The sequence below is a fragment of the Fragaria vesca genome, linkage group LG2, assembly GCF_000184155.1.
Source record: "Fragaria vesca subsp. vesca linkage group LG2, FraVesHawaii_1.0, whole genome shotgun sequence".
Lineage (NCBI taxonomy): Eukaryota > Viridiplantae > Streptophyta > Magnoliopsida > Rosales > Rosaceae > Fragaria > Fragaria vesca.
Window position 1 is genome coordinate 7232862 of NC_020492.1, and position 21281 is coordinate 7254142.

General features: G+C 38.8%; 5 protein-coding genes across 5 annotated transcripts; all 5 read left to right on the forward strand.

Moving 5' to 3' along the window:
• The first annotated feature begins 836 nt into the window (after positions 1-836).
• On the forward strand, positions 837-1528 carry LOC101295306 (two-component response regulator ARR22-like). The gene is made up of 2 exons (XM_004292215.1): positions 837-1130; positions 1250-1528. The coding sequence occupies exons 1-2, from the start codon at positions 837-839 to the stop codon at positions 1427-1429; spliced, it is 474 nt and encodes a 157-aa protein (XP_004292263.1). The 3' UTR covers positions 1430-1528.
• Positions 1529-3188: 1660 nt separating this feature from the next.
• Positions 3189-4007, forward strand: LOC101314329 (polyubiquitin-like). The gene has a single exon (XM_004289980.1). The coding sequence runs from the start codon at positions 3189-3191 to the stop codon at positions 4005-4007; it is 819 nt and encodes a 272-aa protein (XP_004290028.1).
• A 1393-nt stretch (positions 4008-5400) lies between these two features.
• On the forward strand, positions 5401-6136 carry LOC101295597. Its single transcript, XM_004292216.1, has 2 exons — positions 5401-5649; positions 5963-6136. Exons 1-2 carry the CDS (start codon positions 5401-5403, stop codon positions 6134-6136), a joined length of 423 nt encoding a protein of 140 aa, XP_004292264.1.
• Positions 6137-10087: 3951 nt separating this feature from the next.
• On the forward strand, positions 10088-10677 carry LOC101295890 (two-component response regulator ARR22-like). Its single transcript, XM_004292217.1, has 3 exons — positions 10088-10093; positions 10137-10379; positions 10492-10677. The coding sequence occupies exons 1-3, from the start codon at positions 10088-10090 to the stop codon at positions 10663-10665; spliced, it is 423 nt and encodes a 140-aa protein (XP_004292265.1). The 3' UTR covers positions 10666-10677.
• An 870-nt stretch (positions 10678-11547) lies between these two features.
• Positions 11548-15898, forward strand: LOC101314614 (chaperonin CPN60-2, mitochondrial-like). The gene is made up of 18 exons (XM_004289981.1): positions 11548-11639; positions 11732-11756; positions 11848-11979; positions 12316-12475; positions 12576-12751; positions 12851-12946; positions 13087-13191; positions 13364-13450; positions 13530-13619; positions 13731-13811; positions 13902-13970; positions 14164-14241; positions 14335-14430; positions 14509-14608; positions 14696-14799; positions 15040-15145; positions 15274-15352; positions 15464-15898. Exons 1-18 carry the CDS (start codon positions 11602-11604, stop codon positions 15570-15572), a joined length of 1731 nt encoding a protein of 576 aa, XP_004290029.1. The 5' UTR covers positions 11548-11601; the 3' UTR covers positions 15573-15898.
• Positions 15899-21281: the final 5383 nt, after the last annotated feature.

Below are 21281 nucleotides of genomic sequence, written 5' to 3' on the forward strand. Positions count from 1 at the left end.
TATTATTTCAGAATGGGTTTGCCGTGTGCAGTAAGCCTTAGCTTCTGATGTTAAATATGGTGCAAGTATGTGGAAAGTATATCCAGTGTAGGTGGTTGAAAGTAGAACTAACTACATGGTTAGTTACTTGTGCAAAGATTTTATCCAGAGGGGGAAATGTGATTTAGTTGAAGGAATTTTTGCTCATATGCTAAAGAAGACCTGCAAATCAGCAAGAATGGTAGAAAACCGAACTCATTAGCAAGCATATCTCGTGAAGTGTTCACGCGATAATCGTTAATGCTTTTGTTTTCGAGCAATAAAGATGCATAGATTCGATGAAATCTCTGAAGTTACCTCATTAGGGAGTGAAAATTTTGGTTTTCCGTTTGTGGCGCCTCAATAGTAACTCCTTTTTTCCGCAAATAGCGCTCTTGTTCAGGCTTTTCTTGTCACTGCCAGCAGTTTTAGCCTGCAGGAAATGGTAGAAAACATTTCAGTACTTTTCTGCAGTGGTGTATATAAGCATGTCTCTGGGGTATAGTTGTTATGATCAACTGAGAGCTTCAAGATTTGCTGGTATCCCCACTGTCCTCCTACAACATCCCTTCCTTGAGGTATGTATATATCTCTTTTATATGAAGTTTTTAAGAGGTTTTCATCCACAAAACGTAGAAATGCTAGTGCATATTTGTTTTTCTACATGTTGCTACAATCCATAGAATACCAACATTTGCTCCCACGTTGCAGCAGGTAGTAGTTTTCCTATGTAGTAAGATAGCTGTTGTTACCCTTCTTTTACATTATTCTCTTTGTTCATGTACAGAAACCAGTCCACCAACCACTTCCCTCGCAGAATGTTGCCTGCAAATGCTAACGGTCACATGTCAAACAATGGGAACCCTGCAGAAAACAGTAAAAGTGGGAATGCAGATAGGCCAGTTTTGAGGAATTGGAGAAACAAGCCGACTGTCCTTCTCATTGATGAATCTGAAAACCACAGGGTTCTGGGAACGGCTTATCTTACAGCTTATGGTGCCGAAACTACATCTGTGACTGATGGAAGGGCTGCTTTGGAGCTCACATTTTCTGGTGCTAGGTTCAAGTTGATCCTCATTGACATGCACATGCGCTATATGAGCGGCGCACAGGTCTTATATACACTTCTAACATTCAGGGAATATAAAAACTAAGCGTCTAATGATTAGTTCATCCTCGTTATAAGTACGTACTGATTTCATTCATTTGATGTTTGGCATGTCTATGACAGTGTGTGAATCACCTTCGAACCATGGGAGTGAAGTCGTTGATGCTCGGTATGACAATTTTTTGTAGAGAAAGAGAGGAACAGGCATTTCTAGAAGCAGGGGGCAATGGCTTCATTCCAAAGCCTCTTAGTCCTGACAACTTTCTTCAAGTCCTGGAAGCACTCGATAATAACCAGGGATGAAAAGCCGGGATGCATCAAGCCGAAACGGAGGATATTCTTTTATTTATTTATTTTTTTTTTGAAAGAGAGGTCATTCATTAATGAAACTCAGCGAACAGTACAATAATGACATGCCCAGAGGGCCGTTAGAAAAAGCCATTATGCAGAAAAAACTATCCTAGTACGCTCCTCACACAAACATACAAAAACACATAATCCAAGTACATTCACCTTCTACGAAGATAAAATCAAAAACAAAAAGATTAAAAACTTCGAAGTGTTATAAACTGTGACAACAGAATTCTTATCTTCTTGTCGATCTCCCAATCAAGCAGATGTGATAATAGAAGTGGAATTCACCACTTCAACTACCGCCTTCTCCATCTCCACTGCAGCAACTTCAGTCGGAGACTTCATCTTTGGAGGTAAAGCTACCTCTTTGCCAACCACTTCCATTGCTTCTGTAGAATCATTAGAGGGATTTACTTCCTCTATCATATCATCTTCCTCGAGAATCTTCAACAACCGCTTCCTACCCTTTAGAGTAGGGCGAGGTGGACCTTCCTTAGGCTTATTTGTAGACCCTCTTGATCGACCACCCTTTTTCTTTGGGGGTGTCACCAGAAGCCGATCCAACTCATTAGGAAGACTCAAGTTCAAGTCTTCAATTTCCGGACTTAGAACTGTGGACACCTCAAGCTTCTTCTTCCCCGGTTGAATAAGAGGACGCTCTGTTGTCCTCTTGCTTCCCCATTTGGCAGATTGTTGTTGCTCAACAAGTGGGGGAACAACAAAACCTCCAGCCTTACAAGCTTTGATGAGAACCCTAGCAGTCAACTCATCATTCAACATCAAGTGTTTCTCAAGCAAATTATTTATTTTCTTTTCGTTGTTGTGCCCTTGAATTTTCTTTAATATTTCAGTAAAATGTATCTCTCCCTATCATTTCAGTTGTATTACTATCACATTGTTGGTCTATTTTATTTTTATGTGAAATTTTTGCACTCTAAGATTAATACACACTGAGTAGGGATCATGCTTTCAAAAATGCTACAAGAAACAAGTAACACATACATCATCAAAACATAAAGCATAAGCACTGAGGAATACACTACACACCAGACATCAGATAATTAACAATGTAACATTTCGCTATTTCAAGAGATCGGCAAGGAAACATACTTATGATCAGAGCTATATGCTCGTTGGTCTGCTATGCATTAAGTTTGATGTATTGGTGAACGTCGAGTGAAAGAAAACATATGCAAATACCTCTGGATTTAGTCACTCATAGATGGAAAACGAAAGCATCAGCGATACGTACAGTTTGGATGTTATATATGTTTCCAATGATAGTTCTGAGGGGGTAATCTGCGCAGCTTTTTAGCCATGAAAGAATGCCATGATAGTTCATTAGATCGTTAATTAGGGGAATTTCCCTACTGTAAACAAAACTTGGCTTTCTTCCTTATCCGAGACAATAGCTAGTTTGTGATGTGTTGTAAACTCCGGAAACTTTATGAGAGAGGAGACCAGCGACATATGAGAGGCTTTTCCAAAAATGAAAACCAGCTAGAATTATTGTTACAATTCAAATCACAACGTTAACAACAATCAAATATTACAGCCTGGAAATCCGTAAGATTTAAACGGATTACGTTCTTTGGTTTTTTTCTAATCACAAATCCAGATTTTAAACTTCCATCAGTTACGCATAAACCCTAAAATTCCCTTGAATATATATACATGCATAGGCAAACTGATTGACCTCTCAGAACAAATGGATGTGACCTTTGAGCCCCAGAGAGGAAGGCCATCCTTCTCCATTGAAGTTGGTTACTTCGATACTGTCACAGAGATCAAAGAAAAGGTTCAGAAATACCAAGGAATTCCCATTTCTCAGCAAACCCTAGTATTAAATGGCCAAGTCCTCCACGACGAACACGACGTTGCCTACTGTCAAATCTTCCACCAATCCAAAATCCAGCTCCTTATCAACTCCGATTGTGATAAACAAACTTGCAATGTCAAGCTGGAAGACTCATCCCCGCCCAAGAAGGTCCATATCAATGTCAAGACCCCCATGTCCAAACTGCATGTCCCCATAGAAATGGACCTAAACGACACCGTGGCCAAGTTGAAGGAGAAGATCCAAGGCGTGGAGCCGGTTGCCCTCAGCCGTTTGGTGCTGCGTTGCACCGGTAACGAACTACAAGATCATCGATCTTTGAGTGAATGTGAGATTTCCGACAATGCAGAGATCGAGGTGAGTCTAAGACCGTCCCCAACAGCTGCTGCTTCAGCTGTTGCGGCAACAACGGTGTCCCCACGGTCGAAAAATAAGTTGAAGTTGATGGTACTGCCCAAATGTGGGACTAAAAAGATTTCGGTGGAGGTGAACGCATCGGATAATGTAGGAGAGCTGAGGAAGGAGCTGCAGAAGTTGCACCAGAGGCTACATTTTCATCTGCCTCAAGAGAGTTACTTCTTCATCTATAAGCAGAATGTGATGGACGATGACAAGTCCTTTAGGTGGCACCATGTCGGGCAGGGTGATACTATAGAAATTTTCAATGGGAGCATTACTGGTGGATCCTAGAAGCCTAGAATTGATAGTTTTCTTGTCCTACAATTTTCTTTGTATACAAGTAGTCAACATGAAATTTCTTTTTTTTTTTTTTTTGTCTGCAGTAGCCATGATCACTACCAGAACTGCTACATTGAGACTGATTGTTTAGTTGCAGTCCATGATCTGCAGGTGATTGATTATCTTAGCATGGAATTAAACATGGAAACCTGCTATATGACATCCAGAGGCTGCCGCAGAGCTGTTCCATGACTTCCATCAGCTACCATCAGCTATGCTCCTCGAACTGCAAACTCTGCTGCTCATATACTAGTCAGTTTTGCTTTTGAATCTGTGGAAAACAATAAGAATGGACTCGATCCATTCCTTTTATGCTTAGGGATGTCCTAATTATCTTTGATTGTAATCAAATATCTACTTGTACATCCACAAGAGATACTGCTCAATTCATTTTTATTTGTAATTACTGAGATTGAGAATAATCAAGACTATGATTAGGATGTTAATCATTTGAGTAATTGCCATTTACTAAACTCACACTTGTACAGTTTTTATAAAATAAGAACCAGTTTGTTAGATGGCATGTCCAATGTAGGTAGTAAATGAAAACAGGAGAACTATATGATCGGGGTAGTCATCTGTGCAATATATATTCTCATGAAATGGTAAACTAATGTTGTTGAGTCAAAAACAATTTGTTCATCATATGCTTAAAGTATGTAAATCATCAATCAAGAATAGTATAAAGTAGCTAGTACCTGAAGTCCTGAACTAACAGAAGCTACCGCACGCAAAATGCGACCGCCTTCACATGACAAGTATTTAATGTCCTTGCTTTCGAGTACTTAAGATGCATGGATTCGACTAAATCCGAAAAATTACCTCAAAAAGGAAAGAAAAGAAGAAAGCTGGTTGTCATTTCTCCCGCGAATCTCGATTTTCATTATATCCCTTATAATCTTTGTGCTTTTAGCCCATAGGAAGTGCAGCAATCCGGAAATGGTAGAGCATTCTTGTTTCTGTAATTTCTATTTAAGCATCTCTCAGGTATTTGTACCATCAACATAGAGCTTCAAGTTGGTGGATCCATATAATTTCTTCTATAATTTCCTCCCAAGGTATCTTCTATTCTAGTTAAGAGCATTTTGTTTCTTCTTTAGTTTTGATGTATTGCATCTACAAAATAAAAATGCTGGTAGAAATATTTTCCAACCACAAGTTAATTTTTCTTTCAAGTGGCATCAATTCAATAGTTTTCCTATATATATAAGAAAGTTGCCTACCTTGTGGCCGGTATATATGATCTTGTTTGTTATCCTTGACATATGAGCTACCATTACTTGGCCGCTAATTTTGATTACTTCTGTTTGTTCATGTAGAGGGAAACCTATCAATTCCTTGTAAAATGGCTGATGGAACTGCTAACCAAGAAGGTCTTACAATTCCCTTAATGTCTTGGAAGAACAACCTGAAAGCACTTCTGGTGGATCCATCATCTACCTGTACACTAATTGGGAAGGCATATCTCACGAATTACGGTGTAAAAACTGAGGCTGTGGACAATGGAGATGTTGCCATTACTCTGCTTAATGAGGGAGCCAGTTTCACTGTGATTCTCGCAGACATGCATATGCGTGAAATGAATGGAGCGCAGGTCATATATACACACTTAAATTCCATTATGATCATTTTATTAACAAACAGTGAAACAAGAAAGCATGACAGGATTATATTTTGATCTCTTTAAGTACTCTCAAGCATCTGTTTACTCATTGCTAATTGACAAGAATGGAGCTGAGGCTTATAGAGTTATTCATTCTGACCTGTTTATTAACATGTGGAAATTATTAGCTAGAATTGATACTCATGACAAGTACTTCAATTCTACATAGAAGCAACCTGCAGTTAATCATATTAAATGTACTCAAGCATGTTTCACTCATTGATTTTCGGCATGTCTATGACAGTTTGCTACGCAGCTTCGGAGCAGGGGAGTACAGACCAGGCTGCTTGGTATGTCAACAATGTTTAGAGAACGTGAGAAAGAAGAGTTTCTGGCAGCTGGGGGTGATGGCTTTATTGAGAAGCCTCTTCATCCTTCCAAGTTTGTTCCAATCCTGCAAGAGCTGGATAACAATTAAGTGTGAAAAGCTAGGCTGTATCAAGCCGAAATAGAGGACTCTCCTGTTTAGTTTTTGTTCAAGTGGTTGTGGACATTGCAACCCTTCTGTTAATGTGTGAATAAAATGGAGTTCTCTTTACTTAATAAAACTCAAATCTATGGTTTCCTTCTTGGCCTCTTGCATTTGGTTTGAGCTGATTGCTTATGAAGCACTATAAACCAGAAAGCCTAGAACTATATAATGTTGACCTGTAATGGTAAGTTGGTAACATAAAACATATGCAAAACTAAATCTACCACCGGAGCTATGAGCCCTTAGATGGCCCTATGGTACATTTTGGTGAACAATGTTCAAGACTCTCCCACCGAGAAATTTTTAAATGCTACAGGAAAACCACATGACAGTATGACGTGGTCTTACATTTCAATCAAATATTGACACGTGGATTTATTACAACTAAAATATAAACTAAGGTTTTCTATTTTTTTGTGAAATGACCTTCATGGGTCTTTGTTAAGTTTGGACTAGGGTTTAGAGTTTAGGGGTTAGGGGTTAGGGGTTAGGGTTTTGGGTACCGGTAGAATTATAAATCCCTTGTAATCCTCTTAAATCAAATTCGAAGGCAAAGAAAATCAGTGATGAATACAGCTGTATGCAAGAGATAATAGTACCGTTGATTACTTTCTTTAACAGTAAACCATTTTTGGACCATTTGAAGCAATCATTCATAAAATTTCAGGATACCATCTATTAGACATTGATGCAATCACGCCAAAATCTCTTCGGATTCAGGTTCATTGCATACCAAGACTAGAAGGAAGATAGTGCCCATTTCTTTCCTTTATGGCCATGTGGATGTGTAAGTGCTAATGGCACCTAATTACATGGACCTTAGCTAATCCTTTGTAACTTCAACCATTTTGTGCAAATGAGGCATCAGTTCTATTTTGGGGTACCTAGCCAAACAAACCAGCTGGCCGAGTTGTGTATGTCTTTTTCAGATTTCCCTCATGTCAGGACAAGATGCATATGTCCATGTCACAGTTTATGAGGCCAAACAACAAAATCAGAAATTAGTACGAAGTATCTTTTCTAATGATGATATGTTATACAGCATACAGAAAATCCTTTCACCAATGACTTTTTTTGTTAGAAAAAATATATAATTTCATAAATTTATACATAAGAAGTCACACCATATGTTGTTCTTGAAACCATAAATATACATGATTACTCAACGTGAATGAGCTCAGATAAAACTTATCACAAATAATTTCCAACTATTCATATCTACCCCGTTGAAGAGGTAATATCAATTCCCTAAAGAGTTCAATTGATGTACAACTAAGTAACACCAAGATTAAATAGAAACAATCTTCCATCATAAGTCTAGGTAAGAACAAAGAGATTAACGAATCCTCTTGTCCTTGTTGTTAGGGCAAACTTAGAGGTAGTATAACGTAATGGAAGGGAGGTGATGCCACGACCTAGATTGGCCCAAGTTACTTGTTGTGTTTTGCTCGGCATCCACTATAATGGTTGTCCTATCAACACAGATTCACTCTCAGCTCCCACTAATCTTTTGCTTCCTCGGACTCACCATCATAATTTCATTTACTTGCTTCTTCCTAAGCAGCACTCCTGTAGAGGTAGGAAATAACGGGCTGCTAAGCACGAGCATGTCACGAGTCGGCACATTTACAAGAGGCCTGACCCAAACTCATTAGCAGCCCATCACGACCCAAGCATGTTCTTCTAACCGCCTAGGCTGGGCCGAGAAAAATGAGCTTGTTGGCCAAACCCAACCCGAGCCTATTATAGGCCCGGCTTGGCCCGAACATGACATATTGAGGCCCACGGCCCAATTTGTTTCTAACATATAATCTTATTTCTTTATAAATGAACACAATATATATATTTATAAATAATAAACTTAGATATTGATAAATATTTATTCAAGCATGAATTTGGATTCCCCTTAAAAAGTTTTGATAAAAATTTGTTAATTTGTAGACATTAATTAAGCATTTGTCACTTATTTTTTTAGTTTGTTGACAAAAAAAATATTCGACATAGAGTATGAATTAGTTTTGATCGTGTATTATCAAGAGTTAAGATTATGAGAGTGTACACGGTGTTGTGTGAGTCATAATTTATATTTATAGTATTGGCCTCGACTAAATTCAATTTTCGGCACGAAACGAACACGAAACGACTCGTTTAAGGGCCAAACCTCACACGTTATAGGATTGATCCATGGGCCGGGAGGGCCTTATGTTCTAGTGTACGGGCCGGTCTGAGCCCGTTAATAAATGGGCCGACTTGGGCTGGCCCAAGCACGGATTAGAGCCCGATTAAGTGGGTTGGGCGGGGCCATATGCCATATCTAACTAGGCGTCTTAAAACTTGCCAAAAGATGCCCATAGATCTTCATTTCCAAATACCCAAACCCAAATCCAAAGCAAACAACTGAGCCAACAGTGACCGACACCGCTATAAATGACAGTGAGGGTCTTCATTGATAGGAAACCATGGATTATTCAAAGGAAATGCAGAAAAATGAAAGAAAGAAACTAAAGAAAACACACATAGAATCTATAAGACTACACCATGATTCAATTGATAATGAAGAATGTACATCTCATAGCATTTATAGGGTAGGGATTATAGAAAAATGACATAAGTACCCTTATACTCTTAACAACCATCAGGTACCAGTCAAGGCCGAACGGCGGTGCAACCGTGCAAGTGCCATCCTCGCCTCCAACGTCTATGTTTTCTAACCAACCAGCCAATAGTCATCCTTCCTCGCACTTGAGAACTCATTACTACGTGGTCTAGGCGGAACAAGATTGACACCGCCACTGTTTGGTTTGGGTGAAACAAGACCGTCTTTACGAGAAAGAATGTTTTCTCCTCCTAAGTCACTTCAGAGAAGCCAAAACTCAAATCATCCTTTATTTTGACTGTATAAGCTAATTCTTTCACCAATGTGCAAGAACAAACGTGGATACTAAACGCCACGAGCACTGCCATGTACGATGATAAGACATGTGCGCAATCGTATGACCACTTTACCAAACTAAAATAAAAATATTAGAAAATTTAGTCAATTAATTTCTAGTGACTCTAAATTCGTTACCTAAAGAAGTTGTCCGAAAGAGGCAAAATTTTGGAAACTATGGAAGTTGTGCGCGGCATACGATCACATGAAATTCTTTCTTTATACTTGAAGATTTGGGTTATCAAATTATGCCAAATCCAATATGAATCGAAGTTATTGAATGAAAAAGTTAGTATGAAATTATCTTTACCTTTGGTTGTCACTTTCACATTTTCAATTATGCAAAGATGCTTGGAAAGAATGCAGACGCGTCTCATCTTTGCATATCAACAAATAAGGCAAAAATCAAACCTCTTAGATTTTTAAATCTTCAACTAAATCTAAGTGATACTCTTGACTCTTCTTGTACCCCCCGCAATTTCACTTTAACCTTTTTTCCATTTCTTTTTAGTAGAGGATCCTCTTTCCAGTTGCCATTGCTGCCCCTTTAAATATGGTTTGAGTTCAACCATTGGAAGAACACATCATTTCTCTCATCTGACCAGCAACATACAGCAGCATAAGCAGAGTCCTCTTTCTTCAATCCATTCTGCATATTATAATAAAAGGTACCACTGAGCCTTCATTTCTTTTATATGTTGCTGTATACAGAAGTTATTTTTCTTTTAGTATCTGACAAATTAAGAAGAGAAAATAACCAACCCTTCAAGATGAAAGTGATTTGTAGCATTATCTGCATTTTGACCAAAATTCTGGATTCTATGTTCCGAATCTGTTCCTTTGGGTGAAGAAAATCATTCGAGCTATGCCTGTTTCTCCATGTGCACAACCAAATGAACTGTTAAAAATGTGAATGTTTTCTTATCATGATTAGACACATTTGACATATTCTCTCACTTTTCACAATGGCTGTTTCTGTTTTCTGTGAAAACAGACTTTGAACCTTTGGATTAGTTAACAAGGAGCAACAAAATGTTGAAGAGCACAAATGCAAATGAGGCTGCAACCAAGATAACAGCTCTCGTCGTAGATGACAGCGGGATCAACCAAAGCATTCACCGCAAGCTCTTGGAGAATCTTGGCATTGAAAATCAAGTCGCAGGTAACGGAAAAGAAGCTGTTGATGTCCATTGCTCTGGCAAACAGTTTGATCTGATACTGATGGACATGGACATGCCTATCATGAATGGCATTGAGGTAAAAAGTTAAAACCAAGTTTTGCCTAAACAATTGATTTTCCTGATGACTTTAATTACTTGATGATATTGCTTAACTAATCTGGTCTTTTCGGATTTCTTTTGTACATCAGGCAACAAGGACACTGCGTGCAATGGGGATTCGAAGTACAATTGCTGGTGTATCATCACATTCTCACACTGAAACGATACAAGAGTTTGTGAAGGCAGGACTGGATGACTACCAAGAGAAGCCCTTAACCATTTCTAAGCTAGTTTCCATCCTCCAGAAGGTCAATAGCAACTAGTGCCTGTTTGAACTCATATGGATTACCAGAGGAGAAAAGAACATTATATATGTATCTCATGTAACCAGTATAACACTGATTATGAAGAGTCAGTATCTTGAAATTAATGTTATATGATTAATTGGAGCAGTTGTAAAATCAAAGATAATTAGCATGTGGAAATCGTTTTTTTTTAACATCGGGAGCTTTTGTGACCGATTTCTATAACGCGATGTCTATGAAAAATTCTAGTAGTAAGAAAATTTGTTTATGGATGCAGTTGTTCTAGACGGAATATTCATCGGCATCTAAATTTGGTACTTTTCACTGAGAATCTCATAAATTCGATCGGTTTGTTGTCAACATTTACCTTTGAGAATTTGCCGATGAGATCTCATTGTAAAAGTTCATGTAAAATTTCACACTTTTCTGAGCAACATTCCCATACATTCGCCACTGAAAATTTGTTTTCAAACGCCACTCATAAAAATATTAAAACAAAAACATTTGGTGCCGATGAAAGTTTCTTATATAGAACAAGAATCTAACACTCATTTTGAGCGAGACATACTCGTACTCAGATCGATAATGAACCATAACTTTAGTGGTTAAGAATTTTTACATTGAAATTTTCAAGATTGTCACCTCTTCTAAAATTTACTTCTCAAACACATAAATAAAATACGCCTTTTGTATTACGTGGACTTTTAAGCTAGCTAATATGTTGATTTGCCAAAATGGATTAGGAAATTAAGCCCACAGCCCAAAACGGAGTCCGTGGCTTTCGGCTATTGTAATTTGCGTTTCACCAAAACCCTAAACCCTACTTGCTTTCTAGACCTTTCTCTGCTCCACATTTTATACCCTCCTCTCCTCTCCTCCCTCTTCTCTCTCTCAGTATCCAATTCATTCATACCCAGAAGCCTCTTACTTCCTCTCTCTGCAACTTGGATCACCATGTACCGCTTCGCCTCTAACCTCGCCTCCAAAGCCAGGTAAAGATTCTAACTTGGCTCCAAAAGTCTCTTCCTTTGATTCAATTCTCATCTGGGTTTTGCTCATTTTTCATTGCTGTTGTGATTTGCAGGTTGGCTAAGACCAGTGGCCAGCAGGTACTTAATTCTGGGATTGTTGCTAATTGAAAGTTGCGATCTTGTTTCATTGTTTAGTTGGGTTTTTGATGTGATGTTTTTTAATGTTCAGATTGGTAGCAGAATAAGTTGGAGAAGGAACTATGCTGCCAAGGATATTAAATTCGGTGTCGAAGCCCGATCATTGATGCTCAGGGGTGTGGAAGAGCTTGCCGATGCCGTTAAAGTCACAATGGGGCCAAAAGTGAGTGACCTTTCATTGTTATTGTTTGTATTTATGCTTTGCTCAAGTTACAACATGTATGTGTGTGTTATTTATATGTATATATTGATTTGTTGGTAGTAACTTTCCGCAATTATATATTTTAATCTTGTTGATGCATTGGTTCAGTTCGAATCTGAGATGTGTTTGTTATGAGAGATTTGGGATCAGTTTTTTGTTTTTTCAATTTTGTACTTCCTGTAATTGAAGTGTAGAATGAAGTTAGTTTCAGTGTGTTCAGTCTTCGATGGTATTACAGTAATGCTACGGAGGCTTGGCTTGTTATGGTGGTTGTTTGATGTTTGATTTTTTCCACAGGGACGCAATGTTGTTCTGGAGCAAAGCTATGGAGCCCCTAAGGTGACAAAGGATGGTGTCACCGTAGCAAAGAGCATCGAGTTCAAAGACAAAGTCAAGAACATTGGTGCTAGTCTTGTAAAACAGGTGGCAAATGCTACAAATGATGCTGCAGGCGATGGTGAGATTCCATTCATTATTATGATGTTTATTTTCTCAAATTTAGAATTCTGGATACACATGAACACATTAATATGAATGTCGATTGTTTGTGTTTTCAGGTACCACTTGTGCAACAGTTCTCACCCGTGCCATATTTACTGAAGGATGCAAGTCAGTTGCAGCTGGAATGAATGCCATGGACCTAAGACGGGGCATCACAATGGCAGTTGATTGTGTTGTGACAAACTTGAAGAGTAGGGCTCGGATGATCAGCACATCTGAGGAAATAGCACAGGTCCACTTTGTTAAAATTCCATTACAGAAAAGGAACAACATGAGTGATTAACGGCCTTTAGATCAACTTTTTTGCTGATGTGAAATGTTTCTTGAAAAGGTTGGCACAATATCAGCTAATGGTGACCGAGAAATTGGTGAGCTAATAGCTAAGGCTATGGAGAAAGTCGGCAAAGAAGGTGTTATCACCATATCTGTAAGTTGGTTCCTTCTAACGTTCCTTCTGTCCAGCTCCTTTGTTCAAATAATTATCATATTTGACATTTGGTAGCTGCAGTAGAACATTGCTGCATTCTCTATGCATGTCTGAAATATTGTCATGTTGAATTATGTCAGGATGGAAAAACACTCGATAATGAATTGGAGGTTGTTGAAGGAATGAAGCTGGACAGGGGTTATATATCCCCTTACTTCATCACCAATCAGAAGAACCAAAAATGTGTAAGCATATATCCATTAATTCTTCCTTGTTTTGCTTTAAGCAAACCGTGTTGCATGGTTTTTCAGTAAGGTTGTTGCCATAACATATTTGGGATCCTTTAACTATGAGATTTATAGACAATTGCTTTGCTGTGGGTTTTCACTTTCCTTTTTTTTTTTTCTACTTTAACAGGAATTAGAAGATGCACTTGTCTTAATCTACGAAAAGAAAATCTCAAATCTAAATGCTGTAGTGAAAATATTGGAGCTGGCATTGAAGGTAAGTGATTGTGGGGATTACTGAAGCCTGATGATTAATCTTTTCCTGTTGTTTTAGCTGATTAGTTGTTGATTTTCAGAAACAAAGGCCTCTGCTGATTGTTGCTGAAGATTTTGAAAGTGAAGCGCTTGCTACACTCATTTTAAACAAGCTTCGTGCTGGAATTAAGGTGATCCTTAGTTTTCATTATAAACTTTGCGTTCACTGTCTAAATTGTGGGCTACTGTTATGGAGGTAGCAAGTTACATTGTTTTGATATAATTCTTTTAATGCACTGAAGGTCTGTGCAATTAAAGCTCCCGGATTTGGAGAGAACAGGAAGGCAAATTTGCAGGACATAAGCGTTCTTACTGGAGGCGAGGTACATTCGTTATGTAGTTTTCACTTTACCTTGTATTCAACATTATTTTGAGTCTGACCCAATAACCTCTTATATCTTTCATCTTTGTAGGTGATAACTGAAGAGCTTGGTCTAAACCTCGAAAAAGTAACACCAGAGATGCTTGGAACATGCAAAAGGGTGAGACACCTCAGCCTATTTTTTATAATGCAGCAAACGAACAGTGACATGTTCCAACTTAGTATATGCTTCTTAATAAGTTGAAATGTGGTCTATCAAAATGAGATCTGGATTGATCAGAGGATACTTTGTTTAAATTGTTGAATGGTGTTTGTCTTGTTTCTGACTTGCATGCATCGGATTGGAATTGTAGATTACAGTATCCAAGGATGACACCGTTATTCTTGATGGGGCTGGTGACAAGAAAGCTATTGAAGAAAGATGTGAACAGGTTAGCGCTTAATTTTTTTTTTCTCGATCTTGACAAATATTCTGGGGTGCCATTTTTGTGATAATGAGATATGGGCTATGATCATTTTGACAGTTAAGATCATCAATTGAATTAAGTACTTCGGACTACGACAAGGAGAAGCTACAAGAGCGTCTGGCGAAGCTTTCTGGTGGAGTTGCTGTTTTAAAGGTATCTTCTATCGTTTCTACTTTAGGGTGCCAGCACAGTTGCACAAAAAGGTGATTTTTATTGAGTTGTACTTTGTAGATTGGTGGTGCCAGTGAAACAGAAGTTGGTGAAAAGAAGGACAGAGTTACTGATGCTCTGAATGCCACCAAGGCTGCCGTAGAGGAAGGAATTGTACCCGGTAAATTGTCTTCTAGTAAATATTTGGTTTTTGTAGTTCAAGTGGGATAATTCATCATGGTAACTAAGAGCATCTTCCCATGTGCAGGTGGTGGTGCAGCACTTCTGTATGCCTCTAAAGAACTGGACAAGTTACAAACTGCAAACTTTGATCAAAAGATTGGTGTGCAGATCATTCAGAATGCTCTTAAGGTTTGCTATATAATTCCTCCTCATCCTTCTGGTGTCTTCCTGTTAGAAAACAAGTGATCTCGTCAATTCTGTGACTGATCCTATAAAATGAACATTAGAAAATGATTATCTACAAAGATGTAGCGAGACTAGCTAGAATGACCTTAATTAGGAGGAACATGTCTGGTAATTTATCATTTAAACTTTGCTGGATAGCGCTAAGCATATAAAATTTACTCGTATGATTCCACTCTTATCTAGATGCCTGTATACACAATTGCTTCTAATGCTGGAGTGGAGGGGGCAGTTGTTGTTGGCAAGCTATTGGAGCAGGACAATCCTGACCTTGGATATGATGCAGCAAAGGGTTCGTTTTTCTTTTTAACTTACCATTCATTTTCAATACAGAAAACAAAAAGGTGATTACTAGATTCAGGTGTAGGTCTTGCATTGTGAAACATAGGTTGTAATTTATCCTCTCTTTGCCTCTTTCAGGTGAATATGTAGATATGATAAAGGCCGGGATCATTGATCCCCTAAAAGTCATCAGAACTGCCTTGGTAGATGCTGCAAGGTAACTCATCTATATTAAGAGGCCTACTCTTTCCATGTCTATTCATTTCTTTTTTCTTTTTGAGCTTATAATACCTGGATACAAGCAACTGAAAATTTGTTATCTGTGCAGTGTCTCCTCCTTAATGACTACTACTGAGGCCGTTGTTGTCTCGCTCCCAGAGAAGGAAGCCCCTGCAGTGGGAGCTGGCATGGGAGGAATGGGAGGAATGGATTACTAGAAGTTCAGTAGTTGGATCTGCTAGAGCCTCTGCTGCTAATAGTCTATCCTCTTTATACTGACTCCTCGAATTCCTTTTTTTCTTTTTCCCGATGGTATTGTTGGAGGCCAAACATGAATGTAATCATAGTGAGATGAGGTTTTAATCTGTAGGAGGAATGTAGTGCTATTAATTAGTCAGGCAAGAGATTTTGTTCTCCTCACATTAGACTTGAGAAAATTCATATTTCCAGAAAACCTTGGTGTGATTGGTGAACAATGATAGTACAAAAACTGAAATAATCTGTGGGACAATGAACATGGAAATTCCTCAATTTCTTCTGTATTAAGAATAATGTTCCTTTGATTCTAAATCATTTCAACTTTTTTTTTTTTTGGACGAAAATCATTTCAACTTTGTGCTAGACTTTTGTGTTGTGGATTTCTTGGATTCCGGTTCTAGTCGTAGAGTGTTGAGATTGTGTGGGATTGTGCCAATTGGTGAGCGGTGACTAATTGCAAGCTTCCCCTACCTACTGGTTGGTGAAGAGGAAGATAAGTGGGTCACTGTGCGGCGCTGACATGTTGGAAAACTTACCAACATATCATGCTCACTCATTGTCACCCCTAACGATAGTTTATCCGTCAACTTGTACTCATCTCATCAACCATAAGAAAAAACGAAAATTTTTATGTGCATTGCAAGTGATCTATGATGCAATCTCAATCGCTAATATTTATAGTTAATTATTATGTAAATAATTAAATAGTGAGATAAATACAATCCAACCTTTTATTTATGTTAGTTTAAATACATTTCGTCATCTTGGTGTTTTGAATCCTCTCTCTATTAGAATCTATTAAAGATGCTACAACTGTGCCGTCAAGTTGTACCCCCAATACGAGGTGATTCTCACATCCTTAACCTCCTCAAGATGCTACAACGTCAACTTGTACCCCAAAATGAGATGACTTTCACATCCGAACCACATAAAGACGCTACAATGATGCATAATACCAAAAATATAAACCAAAACCACAATCGAAGAACACAATATGATTATAATTGTTTATAATAGTTATAACAACACATAACGCTCTCATATGCATAACATGAAATACACATATACAGGCCCGGATTTGAATAGAGGCACAAGAGGCTTGGGACTCAGGGCCCAAAATTTAAGGGGCCCAAAAATATTTTTTTATAGTTGTCCAAATTTTATTTATTTTTTTTAATAGTTTTTTGACTATGCAATCTGACATATATTAAAGACAACTATCCTAAAACAAAGACAATTACACGTGATGAGGGGCCAAACCATCAATTACTACTTTAAATTTGTACCCATAAAAAGTTAAAATATTAAATAGAAGCAGTCAAACATGTAAGATATTTGTTGTATAGATAGGATTTATAATACAATTAAGATTACTAAACCATCAAGGTTTTAGAATCCTATCTGCATAATAAGTATTTTGCATAAAAATCCTATATATTTTTGGATGTTATATGCTATTTTATATATATAAAAAAAAAATTAGGGGCCCAACTCTGAAAGTTCGACTCAGGTCTCAAAATCTCAGGTCCGGGCCTGCACATATATAACACTCAAAAACAGAGAAAATCATAGAAGAGTAGCTAGCTAATTAAGTTCATCAATTAAGCATGATCGAGATAGCTATACAATTGAAACTTCGTCAGAAATTTGATAACCAAGCTCCGAGAATTAGAGACTGAATTATATAAATCAGGCAATCAGCTAACATATATTTCTTGTCTCAACGAGGGATGCAATAGTTGGAGGATTATTATTTTTTCTTTTAAATATTATTTATTTTGTCATGATCAGGCCATCATTCATATAATAATAACAAAGAAGAATGAAAGATCTGGAAATAGATATAATTAAAGATGGATAGTGTGGATGATGAAGCTCTTTGGTACGTGCCAAGGCACCCACGAATGTCTTTGTTAACTTGGCCTCTCTCTGTGGATCGCCAGAAACCAACCAAGTGACCCGAATCAGTGAGGCACTGACTTCATTGCATTGCATTACCTTACCTTACAGCAGAAAGAAAGAAAGAAAGAAAGAAGATGATGATGATGATGCAGATGACTCCAAACGAGGCAAGGCATTGACTCGAGTAGGTAGTAATAGTATTCATGAATCATGATGATGAATGATCGAGATAGAAAACTATGGCAGCACATGAGGCCTGAGCTAACTTGAATTCCTATTTTATAACTGTTCGTTGCAGAGTTTTGGAGTCTTTCGATTTCCAGAAGTGAATACAATGTATGTCAGGAAGTTTTCTGGGGGGAGTTAACGCATTGACAACGGAAGCAGCTACATTTTCTATTTCAAAATTTCTAAAACAGTGCCATATATAGAGAAGACCGTTTACCCAAAATAGAGCTTGTTATATTTCCCTTTGTGTTGCCCATAGATATTTTTTGTGTATTAACCAAAATTAACCAAGGATAATTAACAGTGAATTCCAGAAGCTTTTGGCTCTACTATTAACCTGCAGCTATAGCTATCTCATCTCTGGGGGGGGGGTTCACGGAACAGTGACCTCCCGATATTACCCCTCACTTTCTGTCATTTTTTCGTCCAGCCCGTAAACACCAGATTACCCTCTTGCCCTTCACTTTCTACCATTTTTTCGTCCAGCCCGTCCACACCAGATTGCTTTGCTAGCTCCTTTCCTCCGGCTAGGCGCCATCGCAGAAACCACCGGAGCAGCTCCAATTCAATGAGGAACCGCTATTTGAACTGAAACGAACACCAAAACTTAGCTGCACGCCGCAATCGACTAAGGAATCAAACAATTATGGACGATATTGAAAACGAGGATCGCTGTTATGAGTCTTAGAGTAAGTTCCTAGTGACAGCATGAATGCCTTAGAACGCTGTCGTTTTGCTTTTGTAGCTCAGTTTTGTAAGCGTGCGGTGCACATGCTTTCCTTCCAGCTGTTCTCAATTGGTTTCAACTGTCTTAGATGAATGCAAAGTGGCATGATCCCAGGCGTCAATATGGGATATTTATGTATTGTAGAAACCCTATTTCGGGAGGATGAATGAAGCTTTTAATTTTCCTATCTTCTGCATTTTCCTTTCATAGCTTAGCTTAGTTCCTCTTATTCAAAATCCAGATTCTTAATATCTGGTATCAGAGCTTGCTCTGATCCTCATGGCCAAAAACAAAGGAGTAGGGCCTGCTCAGTCCACTGCTGGTTCTCAAGGTGGTGATGTTTCATCCCTTGAAAACGAACTACAGAGTCACAAAGAGCACACTGCTGCTCAGATTAGTGACCTCCAAACCACTCTCAATGTGTACCAAGAGTCTATTAATGCATTTCGCCTGGAGATGATGGCAGAGTTCCGAGCTCTGAAGGAGGCATCTGCTGCTCGAGTAGATCCAGTGAGTTCTACACCTCTCAAGTTCGGATCTGTTCCTCCAGAGGTCGGATCTGTAGCGTTGGAGGGTTTTGCCGACTCTGCTACATCCACTCGAGCGATGGTAAGCTCAACTACAAGTTCACAAAGAGGGAATGGTTCTCAACCTCTAGCTTTGGCTGCACCTAATTTTGCTGAAAGTGAGTCACTTTTACAATTCCATACTAGTCAGCCTATCATTACAAATGCTTCTGGAGTGGTCATGAACACTCTCACGGTGACTAAGGTGTCGGAACCTACACCCAAGTTGGATAAAGGGAAGAGTGTCAGTCTGGTGAAAGGTCAAGCAAGTGGAACCAAGTCTCAAGGATGTGGTTTTACTAAATACCAGCCTAATCAATTTTTTCAGCACTCAAAATTTGGTTCTCAACCACTTTCACAAACTCAGTTTCAGTACAGCTCCATACCACCCTTTGGTGCACAACGGGATTTTGTTCATGCGCAAATGGCCATGCCAAATTTTGCACATAACTTTTTTGCCCCAGGTTATACACAGCCATATACTCCAAACACATTCACTTCTCATACACAGCCAATGCCTATGAACTTTGGGCATCCACACTTTCAGCAAATACCACACCCAGTGTATACACCAGCTTCTAATGCAACGCATATACCACAATTTCCTAACTCATTTGGCAACCAGATAAACCACCAGTTCACACCATACATGCCACAACAACTCCAACATACCCCTTATGACCCTAATTTGCCAACCATGAAGCAAATGAAGCTTGAATTCAGTTTGTTTGGGGGAGGGGATCCGGTTGAATGGTTGAACAAGGCAGAGCAGTTCTTTGAGTTTTATCAAATTCCAGAAGAAAGGAAGTTAGCATTGGCAAGCATGCATCTGATTGAGAAAGCCTCTGACAGATGGTCTATGTTCAAACATGAGTTCCCTCATTCGTGGGCTGGTCTGACAGAGTTGTTGATGAGGGAGTTTGGTGGACATCGCAAAGTTGATCATCAGGCAGCTCTGGCTCGAATGAATCAAGTTGGTTCAGTGGAGCATTACATGGAGGAGTTCACAAAGTTGGCAAGGAGAGCCCCTGTTTTTTCCCCTCAGACTTTGTTATCCTTTTTTGTTGGAGGGTTGAAAGAGTCTATACGCTCAGATGTTAGAGCCTTAAAGCCAAAAACATTATATGAAGCATGTGAATTAGCTAAGATATATGAAGAGAAGGAGATTAATATCAGGGCACAACACCGAACTCAGTTGCAACCTAGAGCTCTGATACCACCGTCGAGACCTACTTATAACAACAACAATGGGACTCATCAAAGGGCCCTTCAACCAGCTCGAGTGCCTGCACCACAAGGGGTCAATGCAGGAGGAAACAGCAGAAGACTTACACAAGCCGAGTATCAGGAAAGACGAGCTCGAAATCAGTGTTTCTTTTGCGATGAGCTTTTCCGACTAGGACACAACTGTAGGAGGGGTCAAGCACTGATGGTGATTGAAGTAGTGCAAGAGGAAGTGGAGTTACAAGGGCCTGAAAATGAAGAGGAGGTGGACAACGACAGAGCGGAGTTAAATGTTGTGCAAGAGGTTGAATTACAACTCCATGCGTTGGGAGATGAAAGCAACAACCAGACAATGCAGTTGAAAGGGGAATGTTTGCATCACCAGGTGCATGTGTTAGTCGATTCTGGTGCTTCACACAATTTCATTCACCCTTCTGTGGTAAAGAAAGCTAAAGCTACTGTACAGTCTATTAAGCCAGTCAAAGTAAGGTTGGCAAGTGGCTATATCATGGAAACCAAGGGAAAGGTACAGATAACAATCAAACTTCAGCAATATGAGCTAACTACACAGTATTATGTTCTACCTATTTCAGGTTGTGAGGTTATTCTAGGAGCTAGCTAGCTGAAAAGTTTGGGAGATATAGTATGGAATTTTGAAAAAATGTACATGAAGTTTTATCATCAGGATGTTCAGTACACACTCTTGGGGGAAACCGAATTGCACTCTAGCATAGTTAGTTGTAAATCTATGACTAGATTGTTGAGAAGAGAGAGAGAAGCAATGCTGATTCAGCTACAGTCAGTACCTGCTAACCTTAGTTTGCCAAAGACCTCAGTTGTTGACCCTCAGATTTCCAATGTCCTTCAAAAGTATTCCAGTGTCTTTGACAGTCCCAAACACTTGCCACCTGCAAGAGACCAAGATCACAAGATTGAGTTACTTCCCAATACACCTCCTGTCAATGTTAGACCTTATAGGTACCCACATTTTCAGAAGTCAGAAATAGAGAAGATTATTCAGG

Coding starts and splice junctions, on each gene's coding strand:
- LOC101295890 (XM_004292217.1), top strand. Junction 10,380..10,491: donor CTATCATGAATGGCATTGAG/GTAAAAAGTTAA, acceptor TTTGTACATCAG/GCAACAAGGACACTGCGTGC.
- LOC101314614 (XM_004289981.1), top strand. CDS start 11,602: ATGTACCGCTTCGCCTCTAACCTCGCCTCCAAAGCCAG. Junction 11,757..11,847: donor CTAAGACCAGTGGCCAGCAG/GTACTTAATTCT, acceptor TTTAATGTTCAG/ATTGGTAGCAGAATAAGTTG. Junction 13,620..13,730: donor AGCTTCGTGCTGGAATTAAG/GTGATCCTTAGT, acceptor AATGCACTGAAG/GTCTGTGCAATTAAAGCTCC.
- LOC101295597 (XM_004292216.1), top strand. CDS start 5,401: ATGGCTGATGGAACTGCTAACCAAGAAGGTCTTACAATTCCCTTAATG. Junction 5,650..5,962: donor GTGAAATGAATGGAGCGCAG/GTCATATATACA, acceptor TGTCTATGACAG/TTTGCTACGCAGCTTCGGAG.
- LOC101314329 (XM_004289980.1), top strand. CDS start 3,189: ATGGATGTGACCTTTGAGCCCCAGAGAGGAAGGCCATCCTTCTCCATT.
- LOC101295306 (XM_004292215.1), top strand. CDS start 837: ATGTTGCCTGCAAATGCTAACGGTCACATGTCAAACAATGGGAACCCT. Junction 1,131..1,249: donor GCTATATGAGCGGCGCACAG/GTCTTATATACA, acceptor TGTCTATGACAG/TGTGTGAATCACCTTCGAAC.